General features: G+C 28.9%; 3 protein-coding genes across 9 annotated transcripts; 2 read left to right on the top strand and 1 right to left on the bottom strand.

The window, feature by feature from the left end:
* The first annotated feature begins 591 nt into the window (after positions 1-591).
* On the top strand, positions 592-9,265 carry LOC122514882 (neuropathy target esterase sws). 5 transcript variants are annotated; one of them, XM_043631986.1, is made up of 16 exons: positions 592-681; positions 1,042-1,163; positions 1,422-1,817; positions 1,922-2,341; positions 2,418-2,746; positions 3,414-3,786; positions 3,897-4,190; positions 4,267-4,646; positions 4,719-4,887; positions 5,406-5,786; positions 6,018-6,293; positions 6,403-6,589; positions 7,094-7,210; positions 7,849-8,169; positions 8,243-8,538; positions 8,627-9,265. In XM_043631986.1, exons 2-16 carry the CDS (start codon positions 1,158-1,160, stop codon positions 8,726-8,728), a joined length of 4,047 nt encoding a protein of 1,348 aa, XP_043487921.1. In that variant the 5' UTR covers positions 592-681; positions 1,042-1,157; the 3' UTR covers positions 8,729-9,265. The 5 variants fall into 5 exon arrangements, with proteins under 5 accessions (XP_043487921.1, XP_043487923.1, XP_043487922.1 ...); XM_043631987.1 differs by lacking the exon at positions 592-681 and having other exon boundaries at positions 925-1,163; positions 2,427-2,746; XM_043631985.1 differs by lacking the exons at positions 592-681; positions 7,094-7,210 and adding an exon at positions 7,626-7,742 and having other exon boundaries at positions 925-1,163.
* A 198-nt stretch (positions 9,266-9,463) lies between these two features.
* On the bottom strand, positions 9,464-14,974 carry LOC122514906 (folylpolyglutamate synthase, mitochondrial-like). Of its 2 annotated transcripts, XM_043632041.1 has the most exons (5): positions 14,278-14,974; positions 14,106-14,172; positions 13,853-13,909; positions 13,557-13,672; positions 9,464-12,273 (listed from the first exon to the last, which is right to left on the bottom strand). In XM_043632041.1, exons 2-5 carry the CDS (start codon positions 14,169-14,171, stop codon positions 10,917-10,919), a joined length of 1,596 nt encoding a protein of 531 aa, XP_043487976.1. In that variant the 5' UTR covers position 14,172; positions 14,278-14,974; the 3' UTR covers positions 9,464-10,916. The 2 variants fall into 2 exon arrangements, with proteins under 2 accessions (XP_043487976.1, XP_043487975.1); XM_043632040.1 differs by lacking the exon at positions 14,278-14,974 and having other exon boundaries at positions 14,106-14,271.
* On the top strand, positions 14,837-19,293 carry LOC122514934 (uridine-cytidine kinase). Of its 2 annotated transcripts, none has more exons than XM_043632081.1 (5): positions 14,837-14,965; positions 15,118-15,374; positions 16,656-16,801; positions 16,890-17,036; positions 17,680-18,212. In XM_043632081.1, the coding sequence occupies exons 1-5, from the start codon at positions 14,837-14,839 to the stop codon at positions 17,811-17,813; spliced, it is 813 nt and encodes a 270-aa protein (XP_043488016.1). In that variant the 3' UTR covers positions 17,814-18,212. The 2 variants fall into 2 exon arrangements, with proteins under 2 accessions (XP_043488016.1, XP_043488017.1); XM_043632082.1 differs by lacking the exon at positions 17,680-18,212 and adding an exon at positions 19,015-19,293 and having other exon boundaries at positions 14,860-14,965.
* The last annotated feature ends 200 nt before the right edge of the window (positions 19,294-19,493 follow it).

The raw sequence follows: 19,493 nt of genomic DNA, 5'->3' as shown, positions 1-19,493 counted from the left end.
ATTCAAATTTCGTTTTTATTTCAAATTAGGCATATTCTTCGATTTATTAATATTGGCGTTTTATTTTTATTAATAGGGAAAAGAAATCGAATTTTTTTTTCTTATCTTTCAATTAATTCTAAATGAAAATTATATTTTTATATTTTTATCAACCAATCCCTATCGTGATTAAAAGATGTACGTGCATATATTATTCATTTGTATATGAAATATTAATGTGATTTTTATTAAATAATCATTTGAATTAATAAAGAAAATTAATCAAAAGATTAATACGCGTGTTGATTATAATAATATTTAATTACTCGTGAAATATTATCCAACGCATATTAAATGTATTTATTTTAAAATAAATAAAATGTACTCAATACTCTCCCAGCTTTCATGATTGAAATTTAATTAGAAATAAAATAAAACAAAGAGAATTTTATAGAAATTTTGATTACTTCGAGCTAATACTAAACCCCTATTACTCAACTTTTACAACAAACAGGGAATACTTTGAATATATTTTATCCCCTATCCACAGGGGAAACATTGCAAAACTTATATTCAATTTTTTATCTTTCTTATTATGGTAGCACGCAATGTTCTGCAGGATTGTTAAAAATGAAAACACTATTAACGTATCAAACGTAAGCTTGCGAAGCTGGTCGATATAAGAAGGAGCAAATGCTTAACGTACGTGATCAATATTAATATTATTATCATTATTCATACATTAACGATTACATATTTAGAATTAGGTTATCTTTTATATGAGTCAAGGTTTCAAAAAATTCATAGACATTTATATAATCAATTTATAAAGATTCATATATATTAGAATTTTGTCGAGGATATAGTAAAACGAGATATACGCATTGTTTGGATTATAAATACACATACATATATATATGTATATGTTATGTGTTACATATATGTGTATCACGCAATAACCAAAATGGCGCTGGTTAACTCGAACGAAGTATCAAAGGTTACTGATTAAGGATTGATTTTTTTTTTGTATCCTTTTTGCACACACAATCGCTTTAATTGCAGTGTCTCCTTCAATCTGCACTGCTTCGTCTGTCTTTTCCACTTATGTATTCGTGACGTTCCTCATTCATATTCCTACATCGTGGAAGTGCAGAGCTAAGAAGAAATGACTACTCATTATGGAGGTTGTGCATATTGAACACTTGTCAATATTATTATTATTATTATTGTTATTGTTATTATTATTCATTTTTATTAGAACAATTTATCTTTTTGAATTTCGTATCATATTTCCTTTGTATTGCACACTTTTGTGATGCATCAATCTCAATGACAATTAATTTAATGGTTAAAATTATATGAAATTGTGATTGGATTTTATATTTTAACAAAAATGACATGATTTCTTTGATTATCGTTAATATTAATTTGTTTTTCTACAGGTAGTTGAATTATTTAGCAATATCAATGAGAATTTGGGATCATACGCATTTTCAAGATGGATTGGATCATTTATCGAAGGTTATCAAACTTCCAAGACCCTGTACATCATTATTTCATCGATTATATTGATTCTATTGGTAATAATGATTGTCATTATACGAAAATGGAAAAACAAGGAGTTCCTACCGGTCACAGAATTTGTAGTAGGCAATGGCAAACCAAGATTCAGAAAAAGAGACAAAGTTTTGTTCTATGGAAGAAAAATGTTACGCAAAGTCAAATCTATAGGTGGACAAGTACATCCTACAGGTCAAGGAAAGAAAAGAAGAGCCGTTATGAGATTTGCGCGCAGACTTTTACAATTGAAAAAAGAATCCGTGCCACAACAATTAAAAGTACGTATGTTTTATATGTATATATATATATATATATTGAAATTTTATTATTCATTATTCTATGTATTTTATTTATACGCAATATTATGTTTAATGTGATACAGGTATTAGAGCCACCGGCAGAATATTTAGAAGAAGATTACGGTCCAGGAGATAGAGTACCTCCTGATGCTTTGTACATGTTACAAAGCATCAGAGTATTCGGTCATTTTGAAAAACCTGTTTTTCTTAAATTATGTAAACATACGGAAATAATGAATTTACCAGCTGGAAGTATTTTATTTAAAATCGGAGATCCTGACGAGAATCTGTTCATCGTACAACAGGGTCTTGTTAACGTATTTATAACCGGACCCGATGGTTCTCAAATTTCTTTAAAACTAGTAAAAACTGGAGAATCGGTAACCAGTCTTTTAAGTTTTACTGACGTACTTACCGGTCACACGAGTACTTACAAAACTGTTTCCGCAAGAGCCGTAGAAGATTCTATCGTCGTCAAATTACCAATGAGCGCATTTCAAGAGGTTAAATAAGTCATTATTATTTATGTAAATAGTAACATTTTTATAAACTTGTATTTGATATTTATCTACCTGACAGGTGTTTCAGGATCATCCGGATGCATTTGTTCGAGTTATCCAGGTCATTATGGTTCGCCTTCAACGCGTAACTTTCACAGCATTACATCAGTATTTGGGTCTTTCTGCGGAATTGGTTAATCAAGGAACTCACAAAAAAAAGCAAAGCTCATTTTCTGGCTCACCTGTTAGATCAAGAACAAGAGAGAATTTTGCTACGCCCAGTACAGATCCTATACCTAGTACTACAGTTCCAACTACTACTGATCAGTACGATGGAAATAATAGTATACACAGAGAAGCTACTAATTCTAACGCTTCTCAGCCAGTACCTATAATAGTCAATAGAAGGTATCTTATTTAAGAATCTATATATATGCAAGATTATAAAAAATGGAGGTTTAATAATTAAAGAGTTTATAGTACTCACCGAATTGAGTAAAAATATCTAATTAACATGGGTTCTAAAATCAATCCTTTCGACATAAACAAACTTTTATTATTTATGAATATTCGATACTGTAAGTAAGCTTCTTAGCAACGTATTAAATATACACAAAGGAAAATTTGATTAGAAATATACGAGTTCAAGAAATATTTAAAAGTGTAGATTAATCCATGATTCATAGATGATGATTCAAATGAAAGCAATAATATCGAATATCTATGATTTGTGCATATTACATACTAATATTCTTTTTACATCTACAAAGTAATCTTTGTTGATATTAGTAATAATTTTTTCTTATATTAAACTTATCTTAACAATCTCTTGAACTAAAGTATTTTTAAGCAGATTCCATTGCATAAATTCAATGCATTATAACGCTCATAAATAATAAAAGTTAATTTACAGCAAAATGGTTGATTTTAGAACCCATGTTAATTAGACATTTCGTACTCTTACTTATAGTAAATACTATAAGCTATAAGTTCAAATATTTAACTTTTTTTTTTATCATTTATGTGTATCATGTGAGAATTATTGTCATATTATATATCATATGTCATATTATAGATCTAAAACTACTCACGAGTGGAAAAATCAAACTCCAAACTCGCAGTCGGGTCAGAGTACTTCTGTTACCGTACCAGAATGTGATTCTTATTGGACGAATTCACCGATGACAGGGGGATATCAATCGTTGCAAAGTGCTCATTCGCAGGGAACTCAGCCTGATATTATACATACAGGAAGTGTTCATCCACCCAAAAAGAGATCAATCAATGACCCGACGCAACAGTTGGATGAAGCGCAGCTTGTGCAAATTGCAACCGAAGCGTTTGTTAAAGAACTTGGATTGGAAGATGATACTATTCTTAAAGATGGAAAAATTCAACTGAAAGAAGTACCAGCAGGCACATATTTGATGAAAGAAGAATCTAATAAAGTATGGAATTTATTTCCATAAATTTTATTCCATTATTTCCATATATCTTTCATTAAGAAATGATCTAATCTAATATACTAAAATATTTTCTTCTGTTTTTTTTCTCCTAGGACGTTGCACTTGTATATGTATTATCTGGTTCTCTCTTAGTCAGTCAACGCGTTGCAGAAGGACGCGACGCAGGTCAAGAAGTTCATATGTTTAGTGCGTACCAAGGAGAAATAGTTGGAGGTTTAGCAGTATTAACTGGAGAACCTTCTTTTTATACAATTAGAGCGAAACATCCTAGTCGAATTGCCTTACTTAGTAAATCCACTTTTTTTGCAATCATGCGCGAACAACCTACTGTCGTATTACATGTAGCTCATACAGTCGTTAGACGATTAAGTCCTTTTGTAAGACAGGTTGGTATTTATTCATATTTATTTAAACAAACAAAATATGAAATTTAAATAATATTCAAATCCATTGATATCTTAGGTGGATTTTGCTTTGGATTGGCTATTTCTAGAAAGTGGAAGAGCCGTATATCGTCAAGGAGATGAATCAGATTCAACTTTTATAGTCTTAAGTGGACGACTAAGATCTGTGATTACTTATAAAAATGGAAAAAAGGAACTTGTCGCGGAATATGGAAAAGGAGACTTGGTGGGCATTGTAGAAATGGTCACGCAAACTCCTAGATCTACTACCGTTATGGCAGTTAGAGATTCTGAATTGGCAAAGTTACCAGAAGGCTTATTTAATGTTATTAAATTACGATATCCTATCGTTGTTACAAGGCTTATTAATTTACTCGGCCACCGAATATTGGGTACATGGCAACAACCGCACACTAAAAATAGTAGCAATGATACGCAGTAAGTTATCAAATATATTTCATTAATATAAATGCTTTTCCTATTTTTTAAATGTTATCTGCTACTACGTAGAAGAGCAGCTGCAACGGTCGATGCAAGACCTGCACAAGTAAACTTTTCGACAGTAGCTATAGTTCCTGTATCAGATGATGTTCCTTTAACTGCATTTACATATGAATTATATCATTCATTATGCGCTATTGGACCTTGTCTACGACTTACTTCAGATGTCGTTAAAAAGGTACTTTTTTAACTTTTTCATTATTGTGAATTCTATTAATTTAAGTTATTATGATCATTCTTTTACAATAAATTAAATAATAGATAAATATAATTTTTAAATCTTTATTATTTATTAGAAAAGGTAAAATTTGAAAATAAGATATTAAAACTAAACAAATAATAGAAAAAACATTCTATTTCAAATCCATTACAATTAATACATTTGTATATGATAAGACTTAAAAATAGATACACATTTTTTCATCTTATATAAAGATAATTGTAATTATACTACATTTGAGATATATAAAAAATTAACAAACGTATATATGAGTCCATAGTTCATGCTAGTAATTTTTTTTTAACTCATATATACTATCGTCCACACCAATAGCTTTAGCTGAACGTATGAGTTTATACAGTTCAAAGATTTAACTACATTCTTAATTACGCAAAATTATCTCGTAGAAATATTTTATTATAAATATATTATATAATTTGAATATATAATAAATATGTATATTAATGTTTGCACAGACCTTAGGTACAACAATTATGGAACCTATGAACGAATACAGATTAACCTCATGGTTAGCCCAACAAGAAGACCAACATCGAATTTCTTTATATCAGTGCGATTCGACTTATACATTATGGACTCAAAGATGCGTACGACAAGCAGATTGTATATTAATAGTAGGCTTAGGTGATCGTACTCCGTCAATAGGACGTACAGAACGTGAAGTAGAGCGTTTAGTCATGCGTACACAAAAGGAGTTGGTACTTTTACATAAAGAACAAAGCGGCCAACGACCTACAAATACTGTACAGTGGTTAAACATGAGATCTTGGGTCTCCAGTCATCATCATATTCAATGCCCTAAACGAATGTTTACTAGGAGATCTCAATATAGAATTGTAATTATATATATATATATCTTTTAACATGTTTCATGCCATGTGCATCACCGGTGGTACACGTTAAACTTTATCTTTAGGCCACGTGTACCACCGGTGGTACACGTAGTCATATTTATTTAATGCGCTTGAACGACAAGTCAGGCAAAAATGGCTTGGCACGGAACGTGTTAATAAATTATATTTAATATAATAAGAAATAATACAAATATATATTTTTTTCTTCTTCAGAATGAATTATACTCAAAAGTACTAATGTCCGAGCCAAACGTACATAGTGATTTTAGTAGATTAGCACGTTGGTTGACAGGCACATCGGTTGGTTTAGTACTTGGTGGAGGAGGTGCAAGAGGTGCGGCACATGTTGGAATGCTCAAAGCTATTATAGAAGCTGGAATTCCTATAGATATGGTTGGCGGTGTTAGTATTGGTGCCTTTATGGGTGCATTATGGTGTATGGAAAAAAATATAACGACGACAACGCAAAAAGCTCGCGAATGGTCTAAGGTAAAATAAAATATTTAACCATTACTATAACTATAAAATAATATTTCATTTGATATTTTATTCTATTTTATCAATGATGCATTTATTTGACTCCTGTCTTATGTCGTAGAAAATGACTCAATGGTGGAGACAAATTTTTGATTTGACTTATCCTATGACATCGATGTTCTCCGGCAAAGATTTTAATAAAACTATTCAAACAACTTTTGGAGATACTTATATAGAAGATCTATGGCTTCCATTTTTCACCATCACAACTGATATTACTGATTCTTGTATGCGTACGCACACCCACGGTATGTATTTAAACAAACATATATATTGAAATATTAAGCTAATTGTTTATAGTTAAATTTTGTAGACTTTTTATATCTGCTTGTAATATTCATTTATTATTATTTTGCTCTCTCTATATAAATATATTTAAATTATAAATATGTTATACTAGAATATTATATGTAGCAAGTTCCTTGATTAGGGGAGTGAGCTTTTTTAATAATTATTGTTGACGTACTCTCCGTTTTATCGCTTTTGATGAATTATAAATTGGCAAAAATTCATAGCTTGTTTCGTTCTAATTGAAAAGAGAATACATTTATATCATTATTAATACCTTCCTGTATACTCTTATTTAAATAATGATAACGAAGCATCATAATTGCATCATACAAGATTGCTTGATATTGCAAATGTGTTTGCTTCAATAATCATATTTTCTAATAGAAGAGATTACAGGAAGCTTTTGGTATATGTACAAATGGAAAATGTAAAAAAAAAAGGAAATAATTCGTCGTGTTTAGGATCGCTGTGGCGTTACATTCGGGCTTCGATGTCTTTATCTGGTTATATGCCACCCATGTGTGATCCTGTTGATGGCCACCTCCTACTCGACGGCGGGTACGTCAATAACCTTCCAGGTAATATTTCAATAATATAATCAAATTTGTTTATGTAAAAACGTATAAATCTGCTTTTAGAGATACAAATAAGAAAATTCAATCATTTTTATTCGTCATAAAAATATGTAAAAATGATTCATTTATTATAGATACGATAGATTTATATTTAATAAGTAAATTTACATCGTTTTTACATAAAACATTTTCTAGAAAGTCTGTATACGCATTTAACATACACTGTTTGTGTACGCGGTTGTGCTAAAGTGCACATCTTTCAATTGAAGAGTGAAGTTCGCTTGAAAAAAATATCTTTTGAAATCTTGTAATAGTTATATTAGTGATTTGAAGAAAATAATTGATAAACAATATCATAAGCTCACTCCCGTTGATAAAAGATGCATTTATCAAATTCTGAATAGCTAAGTCAACTCAGGTTTACTATGGAGATACATTCGAGCCAGTATGACTATTGCTGGTGTCTTTCCTCCTATTTGCGATCCTCTTGATGGGCATCTTTTGGTCGACGGGTGTTATGTAAATAACGTGCCAGGTATTATCTCTATAAAAGCGTGTTAAAAGCGATGCTTGCATATTTTATTATGTTATAATTCCTATTAAAATCCTATCGATGTGTATAAATATCATTTTTATTTAAGCTGACGAAATGTTGAGGCAAGGAGCTCACCACATCTTGGCTATCGACGTTGGATCACAAGATGATACCGATTTAACTAACTACGGAGATTCTTTGTCCGGTTGGTGGTTATTGTGGAAACGTTGGAATCCGTTTGCAACACCGGTCAAAGTTCCTAATTTGCCAGACATCCAATCACGATTAGCATACGTTAGTTGTGTCAGACAATTGGAAGAAGTCAAGAGTTCTGATTATTGCGAATATATCAGACCTCCAATAGACAAATTCAAGACACTTCAATTTACCAATTTTGATGAAATTAAAGAAGTTGGATATCAACACGGTAAGAATAAAAAACTTAAAGGTTATAATATGCATCTTATCGAACAATTTTACACGCATAAATCTTTGCGCAGGGAAAACGTATTTCGAAGGACAATCTAAAGTAGGAGTTCTTCCAAGATTTAATGCCGATAGAGAAAATGCTAAAGCATTGAGAGAAAGGAATCAAGCAGAAAATCAACTCTCAATTTCTTCATATACGTTTACCGATTTAGCACAAATGGTATGCAAAGTATCAAGAGGTAATCGATACGTAGATTTGGATATTGATAGCGATTCGGATGAAATGGAAGAATACGAAGCAGATTTAGAGGAAGATGCGCAAGAAGTAGGCTACGCTTCTGAACCCACTGCCGGTATCTTGGATCAGGTAAGTTATCTTTATCAAACGCTATTGCGCACTTATATATATTAATATAAATCTAATTAAATGATATCTATGATATGAAATCTCATAGAGTCCTGAAGATAATCGTCATAGAAGAAGAACAGGTGTTTCCCTTAGTTTGTCAGATACAGAAGCTGAATCTGAATTAGAGTATCATCCAAAGATGTTTTAAAATAAGTTATTAGACAAATTCTTATATTATTTCGTTTCTAATACTCGTGTACTGAAAAGAACAAAAAAAAAAAAAGAAAAAGAGGAAAAAGAAGAACGAAGGAAAATATTGTATGTAGCACAGTCATGTTTGTTATAACAAAATTGTTATCTTATATATTCAAGTTTTATTATTAAAAATAATAATAATAATAATAATAATAATACCTTTATATTCAAGTACAAATAAACTGTCCAAAAATAGTCATTCAAATGCTCTGTTATATAAACATATATCACAATGCAATGTATCACAATGCAATGTATTCATATTGTATAGTTATAATATAATTTTAATATTTCTACAGACTCGGACAATATTTTATTTTTCTATTTTACGTGCATTAATATTGAAACATTTTAACCCTTTCATTCTGTTAATATTAATAAGAACAATCAATAGTAATCATCAATAATTGCACATTTTGATCATGGATCGATTGTAGTGTTATATTCATACAAAATATTATGTAATTAGAATTAAAAAATTCTGCAAAAATTGGATATCTGTTAATTTCGTAAATGTATGCACTGCATAGTGAAACCTGAAACATCTCAACCGATGCTGCCTCACATAGGATTTACAGTAACGTGCAAAAGTTTTGAACTATGTTATTGTTTTTGATTAATTGATAAAATATTTCATTTCTTAGCTTGCTAATATTTTAGAAAGCTAGAATATGGATAACAACGGTCATGGCTTTGCATACAACAGTTTGCTTGTATTTTCTTACATATTAGTTTCAAAACATGCTTTACAGTGGAAAATTAGTCTAATGTCTATCACAATGTCGAAATAAACAAATATTCAGATCCTTGAAACTATATTAAAACTTTCTTCAGAAGGAAAGAAGTCTCGTGATATTGCGATGACTTTATTTATTGGATAAAAATACAATTTTAATTGTATTATTACTAAATATAAATTAAAACAAACTTGGTATGTGACAAAAATTGGAATGGTAGACTGCAAAATACTTCGAAACATCATAATAAGAAAATTTGCCATAAATCCGTGAAAAAACTGTAATAAACATTTCACTGTAATTAAATGAAAATCTTGTTGACGTTAATTGGAGTATAATATCTCGACACTTGAAGGCTGTGGGACATATTAGTGTAGAAAAAAAAACACTAATTAATAAAAAGAATAAGAATACTAGATTAAACTTTGTAAAACAAATATCAACAATGGACCAGATTGACGGAAAGTGTTTCTTTCCAATGAATCTAAATTTGAATTATTTGGAAGTGACAGTCAGAAATATGTAAGACGTCTAACAAGTACCAAATATAATATAGTATAAAATATATACATATATAAATATATAATTATATAATACAATAAATAAAATAACCAGATATAATATTAGATACTAAATTTCTACCATAAAACACGGTAATGAGAATATTAAAATTTGAAGAGTATTTTCTGATGACTTGAAAATGATGAGTATTGATCAGATGATAGAGATTCACAGCAATATGGATGTTACAATGTAAAAGAATATATTTTTAATGAAAAGTATATCGCATGATTGGTTTTTTCAACAAGACAATGACCCTAAACATGCTTCGCGCTTAGTGAAGAATATTTTTCTGAGCCGAAGAGTGGGTCTTCTTGACCGGTCTACTTGACGGGCCGTAACTGGCCAGTTATTGGACTTATATTCAATTTAATACCTGTGGGAAGACCTGAAACATCGTATTGGAATGAAAAATCATTCCAAAAAGACGGAATTGTAAAACTATTTGTCACATGAGCGAGGAAATATTGTTACAAGAATGAATCTGGCAATGAATTGCATTCATGTCTCATCGATGCATTACAATTATCGCTGCTAAGGACATGGCTACAAAGTATTGAGTCGAATGAAGAAGATCGAATCATGTTTTCTTATTTTTCGAATTTTCTTTTTCATAGACAACAATACGCGGCAGAATACTTTCACAGTCATTGAATAATAACTTCTTAATAATTAATTATTTAACAATATATATATATATACAATTTATTGCTTTGAAATATTAATGAATACGTTTTGTTATTGCTCATTTATATTTCCCCATCGTTGTATAAAAAATAGGATGATTGTAAACTTTTGCACGCTAATGTATAAACACGACCGATTGGTTGTACCAAAAAAGGGTTAAAATTTGGTAGTCATAGTCAAATTAGGATCTAAAATAGCAAGAGCTGCTCCTACTAAATGCAAAGACCCAGTTACAAGTACTTGAGATCTATCTTTACAAATATTAGTTTTCCCAATGGTATGTTCAATCTTAATATCATTAAAAATTTCCATTACATTTTCTGCAACAACGGAATGCTCTCCCCACATTTTGCAATATTCTTGACATTTCTTTTTCTGTTCATTTATCGAATCGATCGTTGATTGATCATCTATTTCCGGTATTCCAGAAAGATTAGGCACGAAATAAACTTTATGAAATTGAATCTTTTTCAAAGATTTTATGAACGGAGACACATTGCGTTTTCCGATCATGTTGAAAATCAAATATCGTTTACCATTAACATTTTCTATTCGATTAGTAAACCAAGAAATACAACAATTCATACTTTCTATGGTATGAGCACCGTCCAAATAAAAATCAAATAAAGTACCCTTTAAAATTTCTTGTCGTCCTGGCCACACGCAACAAGATAACGCTCTTGCAATTTTTTCAAACGATATATATTTTTTTTCTTCATAATTCATATTTTTAATATTCCTTTCTACATTATTATCCTCTAAATTGTTATTTACTTTCTTATTAATTATCAAAGAATAATTTTGATTAATTCGAGATTGCATCCATTGAATCGCTAACTGTATTGCTAAAGATGCATTTTCTTGTTGAATTTGACTAAACGTTGTATTATTTAATACATTATTCTTCCATTTATAATCCTGAAACGATGGCGTAATGTTTAAAACGGTTTGCCTCTCGATTGCTCTTTGTTTCAATATTTCTAAAGCTTCTTTTTGTTGAGGGACTGTAAACGCAATTGTATTTGGCTTGAAAATACCTGCTTTTTGATATGCTATTTCTTCTATCGTATTTCCTAATATAGAAGTATGATCTAACGCTAAACTAGTTATACCAACACATACAGGATTTCTTATGATATTGGTTGAATCGTATTCTCCTCCTATTCCAACTTCAATAATTGCTACGTCTATATTTTCACGTAAAAACATATTAAACATTAAAATGGTAAGAAATTTGAAATACATTGGCATGTCCGATTCAGATTCTTTCAAATTATCTAATTTTCTATATAAATCCCAAAAATAATAAGCAAAATCTTTTTCGTCTATAGGAGAACCATTTATCCTAAATCTTTCTTTAACGGTAATTAAATGAGGTGAACTATAAAAACCAGTTCTAAATCCATGCGCTCGCAATATGGATTCTGTAAAAGCACAAACGGAACCTTTTCCTTTGGTACCGGCTACGTGTATAACAGAGAGCTCGTCCAGTTGTTCCAAGCTAATACCAGACCTGCCAAAACCAACGAATTATTATTAACACTTTCACAACGGAAAACATAGTCCAAGGTCATTTCAAAGCTTTTAGCTGAATATAGGCAACGTAGTCCTACGTCCTTTCACAATTGATGCTTTTTAATTCATTTATTATATAAAGTGTCCCATAACTGAGCAGGGAATAATTCTACATGAAAAATTAAGTTGAAAATGTACATACAATTCGTTCATACAAAAAAGAAAAATTAATTTGAAAATTTATCAAGTACGCATGCACATGAACGAGCTGACAAGCCTAGAAATTGAAAGTCTTCTTCGATAACCATAAGAGTAGAACCGATACAAAAGATTTCATCGTATTAACAATATTTATAAACATATTAAGAAGTATAAAAATGTTTTCCAAAATATCCAAGAATAAGACAATAAAATCCGCCAAGCTGAATCTAAACCATTGCACACCAAATACACATTACTGTTAACACGTTCCAAGCCATGTGCATCACCGGTGGTACACGTTAAACTTAATCTTCAGGCCACGTGTTCCACCGGTGGTACATGTAGTCATATTTATTAACGACAAGTCAGACAAAAATGGCTTGGCACAGAACGTGTTAAATAATATAAAACAGAAGAATTTATACTTCATCCGTAAGTCTTATTTCAGCAGCTAAGAAAAAGCGCATATTAGATTAGCTAAAATTTATTTTTCCCAATCATCATACACTTAATCATCACCAATGAGACTGCGCAAGAAGATGACCAATACAGCGACGAATAAATTTTTGAACGCGTTAAATATATTATAAGCTTACATAATGTATGAAAAATGTCATTCGTTATGATTATTATTAATTGCCATCTGTTGTAAGTTTCTTTTCTTAAAAAAAAGTTTGATGCAACAATTAACATTAAATTAATTGTGTTATTGTGAACAAAGTTTTAATATAAAAAAATGCAATTTTTATTTTAAATTATATTTTGAATTATATTTTAATTAGCACAGAACTTCAATATTATGATACTAATAATAAGAAAGTGATTTATTTTTGTCAATTAAAGGACTCAAATGACTATAAGAATTATATCGATGTAAAATGTAACATTTCTTATATTCGAATAAGAAAATAAAAAAATCTAGCTATACTTACTCATTGCCGATTAAAAATTTTTGAAAATGATATGCCGTATTCAGCTAAAGATTTTGTCCCGAAATTGATTGATTATTAATATTCGCAATCGAAAAGAAAAATTTTCTTAACTAATAATTACAAAATATACTTTTTCCACAGTTTATACCTATTTAAATATTTTTCCATATCCTTCAACTTGGCCGAATTTTGTGTTGGATTATTTGTAGCAATTTTGATATAATTGGCATTACTTTGAAGACTTTGCAACTTTTTAACAGCATCCTGTGAAAATAACGAGTTCATTTTATTTGTCATACAAATTAAAAGAAAATATTATTCAATAAAATTTGAATTATTCAAAATCAATAACATATATTTCTTTCATATTAAAAGTAAGGATTACGTAATTACAAAAAACCGATAAAGTCAAAAATATAATTTTAACAATATGAATAAACTTACATGATAATTTCTAATGGTATAACTGGAACGCTCGTTATACATGTTCTTTACAATTTTCTGTAATAAAATAAACATTATAGAATTCATTGATTATATTATCGCTTAAATTATTCATCAAAATATTGCAGAATATTTTTATTTCTACATTTAATCTAACTAAGTTCAAAAAGTTTATCATAGGCTACTGATAAAAATTAAAAAAAAAAAAAAGATGAAAATAGCCGAAAAAAAGATAATTAGATAAAATTCTTACCATAATTCTGAAACATGTGATTTCAAAAATATGAGCAATAGACAATTGAAATCGTGTAAATCCCATACTATCGAGAAAAGACACATTTTAAAAAAAAAAAAACTAATTATATATGTTACGTGTTTAAAATCATGAATAATTCATTGAAGAAATATCCTAATTACATTATTACCTTGATAAATATAAACAAAAAACAGTAAACAAAGGAAACTAGTCACGTGGTATTAATGGCGGACGATGACGTCATCCATGAATCCATGCCAGCCATGCCATTGAATCAAAGTTTCTTAAGCATATTGCAACGTATTCACTTTCAATGTACAAATGTAGATTAATTAATTACAATTTTACATATAAAATGATATATTTATAATCATAATAATACGTATATTTGTTAGAAAGAAAATATTTCAATATAAATAATAACAAGTTATATAAAACACAAGTGGATAATATAACATAACCTAAAAACAGAGTGTATAAGTTTTCTATTAACCGGTATTCTACGTATTCTTTCTAGCCACACATGTGTATATAGATATATATAATATTCTTGCTAGAAACCGCATATCTATGATCCTGAGCTGCGTATTTATTTGTTTTTTTCGTATATATATCCGACACTTGTAAAGTATTGGATACAAATTAAATATTTTTGTACTTAATTTTTTTTTTTTTATCGATTCAGTAATATCATTTGTCTACAAATCACGTGTTTAAGTGTTTAAATAATGGCTTATATGTCGATAAATTCTGGGACAACACGTAAAATGTCTTTTGGTTTTAATGGGAAATTAAATGGTGTTGAAGGTAAAACACCTTTTTTAATTGGAGTTTCGGGTGGTACAGCTAGTGGAAAGGTTTGTAAAATTTTTACTAAGTATTCTAACCTTTCTTTATTTTTCTCTTCAAAATAATAATAAATATCTTGAAAAGAAAGAAATAAAGAATATATAATGTTAAATTTACATTATATACATGTATATATGTTTGATTTATCTGTTTTATTTAGTCAACTGTATGCAAACGTATAATGGAAAAACTAGGTCAAGTTGATATGGATCATATGCAACGACGAGTTGTTTGCATATCGCAAGATAGTTTCTATCGGGAACTTACACCAGCTGAAAAATTAAAGGCCGAGAAAGGACAGTACAATTTTGATCATCCCGATGCATTCGACAATGATATGATTTTGTTAACTTTGCAAGATATACTTGCAGGTGTTAAATGCCAGATACCAGTTTATGATTACAGAACTAACAGTTTGTATGTTCCGATTAACATTTAAAATTATTATTTATATATATATGTTACTGTTAAAGTTTATAATTCAGTTAATTTACGAAATAACTAGATATTCGAGAGAAAGTATATAACAAGAATTTTACTATACATTTTAAATAATTGTTCGATGAAATAATAGTAGATGTCTAGTTGGTGCGTCATGATTCTATTACGAGTTGTTGTTTTGGTCTTATCAGCAAAAAATCATTTATTACAGCAGATTTGGTTTCCGTTACATTTCCAATTGCATAGTATTCTTTTTTTTAAATTTTTAATTAATTTTTCAACTCGTAGTACTTGAATTACATCATAGAGCTTCAAACGGAGACTTTAATACACTTAGTTCCTCCACAAGCTTTTTGTATTTGACTGATGATATATGTGCATCGTTAGCACCAACCGGTAAAGTTTTCAATTTTTCAACCAACTTTTCCTGAATTGAAATTATTTCTACAAACTATAACTGTAATAAATTTCAACGTAGTATATTCAAAGTTAATAGAACAGTGCAACTAATATAACATTTGTTTTCTAAAACATAATGATAGATATTGTCGTAGAAACAAAAACTGACCTTAAGAATGGTTCAAATATCAATTTTATACTTTAACTACTCGCCTATTACAAATTCATATATCATCTAGTTGAAGTATGTAATTCTGCTTTATTTCATATTTTACCTGGTCGAAATAGTTATTTCACGAATTAATGAATTTAACAAAGTAACGGTAACATATACAGGGTGTCCTGTAACTGATGGTATAAGCAAGCAGGATATAATTATTCATGAAAAATTAAGTCGAAAATATTAGCTCACACAAAGCTTCATTTTCAAAAAACTAAGTTTGAAAATTTGTCAAGTACACGTACACTTGACTGAGCTTGTAACCCTAAAAGCAAGCCTGTTCGATAAGCATAAAAGTAAAACCAATACAAAAAATTTTATCATACTAATATTTATAAGCGTATTAACACTTAACCGACTAGTATTTATTAATCGGTCAATTCTTACTAATAACCTAATATCTATAACCGAGTAAGCAGTTGGTTAAATGTTAAGAATCAAAAGAATGCACTTGAAAATATTCGAGAGTAAAACAATAAAATCTTCCAAACTGAATCTAAACCAAGTATACGTGTATTAGAACAAATTGTATTCTACATTTTCAATTCAGTTTTTTACATATCAGCCTGCTTCTATCATTAGTTATGAGACACCCTGTATATATAGTATGTATAATTTTGTATATCTTTTCTTTTTAGGATGAAGGACCAGGTAACAACAATATACCCCGCAGATGTAGTTTTATTCGAAGGAATTCTAGTTTTCTACTTTCCCAAAATAAGAGACTTATTTCATATGAAGTTATTTGTAGATACAGACTCGGACACCAGATTGGCTAGAAGGGGTAATAAAAGCACACACACAAATATATATATATATAATATTTAATTTATATATGATGATGATGATAATAATAATAATATTTATTTTAGTACCCAGAGATATAAATGAAAGAGGAAGAGATTTAGATTACGTATTAAATCAATACATGAATTATGTGAAACCAGCGTTCGAAGAGTTTTGCTTACCTACCAAAAAATTTGCCGACGTTATTATCCCTAGAGGAGCAGATAATACAGGTAAATATTTTTTATATTAAATACCCAAGTAATACGATATTATAAAAAAAAGCAAATAAATTCTCTTAATATGATATAAAAGATAACTATAATTAAAATTCAATTTTTCATTCAATGGTTAGATTATTTAGAAATATTTACTATTTTAGATTAACGATATCATATTTTATTTAGATTTTGTTTTGAAAATTCTTTAACTACATATATTTATTTTTAGTTAGTTCTATATTCATAGAAATTTCATTTTTGCAAGTATTACGTGAAACTGCTTTTATCATACAATCATCCAATTTGCATCCGAAGTATAAAAAATATGAAAGTATTAAAATTGTGATATTATTTGGAACGTAGAGATAAATAATTATTTGTAAATAAGTTTGATATAAATTGTTCGGATGCAAGTTTGGATTTTCAGAGCACTTCTTATATTATATTATGTATTAATTACACATACTTCAGTAAATTTTGTTGCCGTTATGGATGCTGCCTGGGTGTGTAAAGATAATATTATTTTCAACTTATCGACGCTTAAAAAAAAAAAACAAAAAAAAAATAAAAAAAAAATAAAACACATAAAATTAAAGCAAAAAATTAATGGCATCTTCTAAAAGCATACATGGTTTTGGTTATTGTATGTTTGCAGTGGCAATAGATCTAATAGTGCACCACATCTGGGACATTTTACGCTTGAAAAAGGCTGAAAAATCAACCGGGCAGCATCCATACATCTGTCAGCATAGGCGTACTTTGGCTTCATCCGACACACTCAGCATATGATTTGAGAAAATAACACACGATGATATTGATTACATGCACTGCATCTTTGCACTTAGTAAACAACTACATATTTCTTACGCAGTAACCTCGCATCCGTTGCTTTTTATACTTATTATGCTCGTTCTGTGCGTGTACTTGTAATATATTATATTACATAAGCACGCTCGCTCATATTAAGTCAATGTTATGTGCTTATACTTGTCACATTAGAAATGGTAATCATAAATTAACCCTAATAGCATTTTTAATCTTTTTTATTTAATTTTTTTCTTTTTTTTTAATCTAAACATAATAAAATTTGCATTACATTTGTAGCAAGTAATACTTCATAAACCATTTCTTTTCCAAACTAATACGATGGAAACAGGTATGAGAGAGAGAGAGAGAGAGAGAGAGAGAGAAGAGAGAGAGAGTGAGAGTGAGAGTGAGAATGAGAGTGAGAGTGAGAGAGAGCATTTCAAAGTTTCTTCTTAATGTTAGCTTTTATTTTACACATGGTATGTTGTATGTTTATATTACCATATAATAGACATATGCACGTTTGTATCTTTATAAAGAAAAGCGTCCCAAGTATTACTATTTAGAAAAGATAGCTTTAAGTATTTTATACATATGTGTTCACGCTCATAACAAATCGTTATTATGCACTTTAGTTTGTAAAAATTTCAATTTTCCTTTTTATAATCATGTCCATTCTATTTTGCATAATACAATTAATCATGAAGCATAAATGAGCATAATAATTAAGTAAATTATTATTACTTAACAATTTCATATATTAGGGCAGCATAATTTTACATTTAATTTCATTATTTTAACAAGATATATATATATCACACACACACACACACACACATATTTAATAATTATTTTATTAGATATAATTTTATGTACTTATACAAGAAACTTTTTTATTTATATTATATAATTTCTCATTGAATTTTAGTAATTTACTTATTATAGTTAAATTAGTCGAATAGAAAAAGAATAAAATAAAATAAAATAAATAAAAAAGTACCACCTCGTTCTCAGTAAACGCAAATGTAAATTACAGAAAATACATTGCATAATTTGATATACTTTAGATAAAAGTGTATGTAACATAATAATATCATAATAAAAAGATTAAAGAAAATTTTTTAGTTATTCATAGAAGTAACCTTTAACACACCGTATATTGATTCGTTACAATTTGTTACAGTGGCAATAGATTTGATAGTACAACACATAAGAGACTTCTTAAGCAATCGTGGTAGAGTAACGATGGAATCTGAGAGTTCGATAAGCAGAACTGAAGGATTGTTCAAGAGGCCACATTAATGCTGATCATTTTAGTTTTTCTTTCGATACAAATAATACATTAGGTTTTTATTTTAGAATTGTAGAATTAAGAGAAGTTATAAAAAGTCTTTTATAAAAGAACAAACAAAAAAAATTATTATTTTTCTGAAAAATATTTATAGTACTTTATAAAAGACGCTTGAATATTTAATATATTATTATTATTATTATTATTATTATTATTATTATTATTATTATTATTATTATTTCTCTAAATTCTCTCTCCACACATTTACAAAATTCATTGAATTCAAAATATATGAAATTTTTTTTTTTTTCTTAATTTATTATATTTATCTAGAAAAACATCTATAAACAAGCGTTACTTATTATAAAGTT

This window comes from Polistes fuscatus, unplaced genomic scaffold (genome assembly GCF_010416935.1).
Source record: "Polistes fuscatus isolate 324 unplaced genomic scaffold, CU_Pfus_HIC Scaffold16, whole genome shotgun sequence".
NCBI lineage: Eukaryota > Metazoa > Arthropoda > Insecta > Hymenoptera > Vespidae > Polistes > Polistes fuscatus.
The sequence above is the reverse complement of the archived record's forward strand: the minus strand, read 5'-3'. Positions and strand labels throughout refer to the sequence as shown.

Excerpts from the sequence above, each read along its gene's own strand:
- LOC122514882 (XM_043631986.1), top strand. Across the intron at positions 7,211-7,848 it reads GTACGTCAATAACCTTCCAG|CTGACGAAATGTTGAGGCAA; the intron begins GTAATATTTCAA and ends TTTTTATTTAAG. Across the intron at positions 8,170-8,242 it reads AGAAGTTGGATATCAACACG|GGAAAACGTATTTCGAAGGA; the intron begins GTAAGAATAAAA and ends ATCTTTGCGCAG.
- LOC122514906 (XM_043632041.1), bottom strand. The coding sequence starts at position 14,171 with ATGGGATTTACACGATTTCAATTGTCTATTGCTCATATTTTTGAAATC. Across the intron at positions 13,673-13,852 it reads ATACCATTAGAAATTATCAT|GATGCTGTTAAAAAGTTGCA; the intron begins GTAAGTTTATTC and ends TTATTTTCACAG. Across the intron at positions 12,274-13,556 it reads ATGGAAAAATATTTAAATAG|GTCTGGTATTAGCTTGGAAC; the intron begins GTATAAACTGTG and ends TGGTTTTGGCAG.
- LOC122514934 (XM_043632081.1), top strand. The coding sequence starts at position 14,837 with ATGGCTTATATGTCGATAAATTCTGGGACAACACGTAAAATGTCTTTT. Across the intron at positions 15,375-16,655 it reads GATTACAGAACTAACAGTTT|GATGAAGGACCAGGTAACAA; the intron begins GTATGTTCCGAT and ends TTTTCTTTTTAG. Across the intron at positions 17,037-17,679 it reads TAGAGGAGCAGATAATACAG|TGGCAATAGATCTAATAGTG; the intron begins GTAAATATTTTT and ends GTATGTTTGCAG.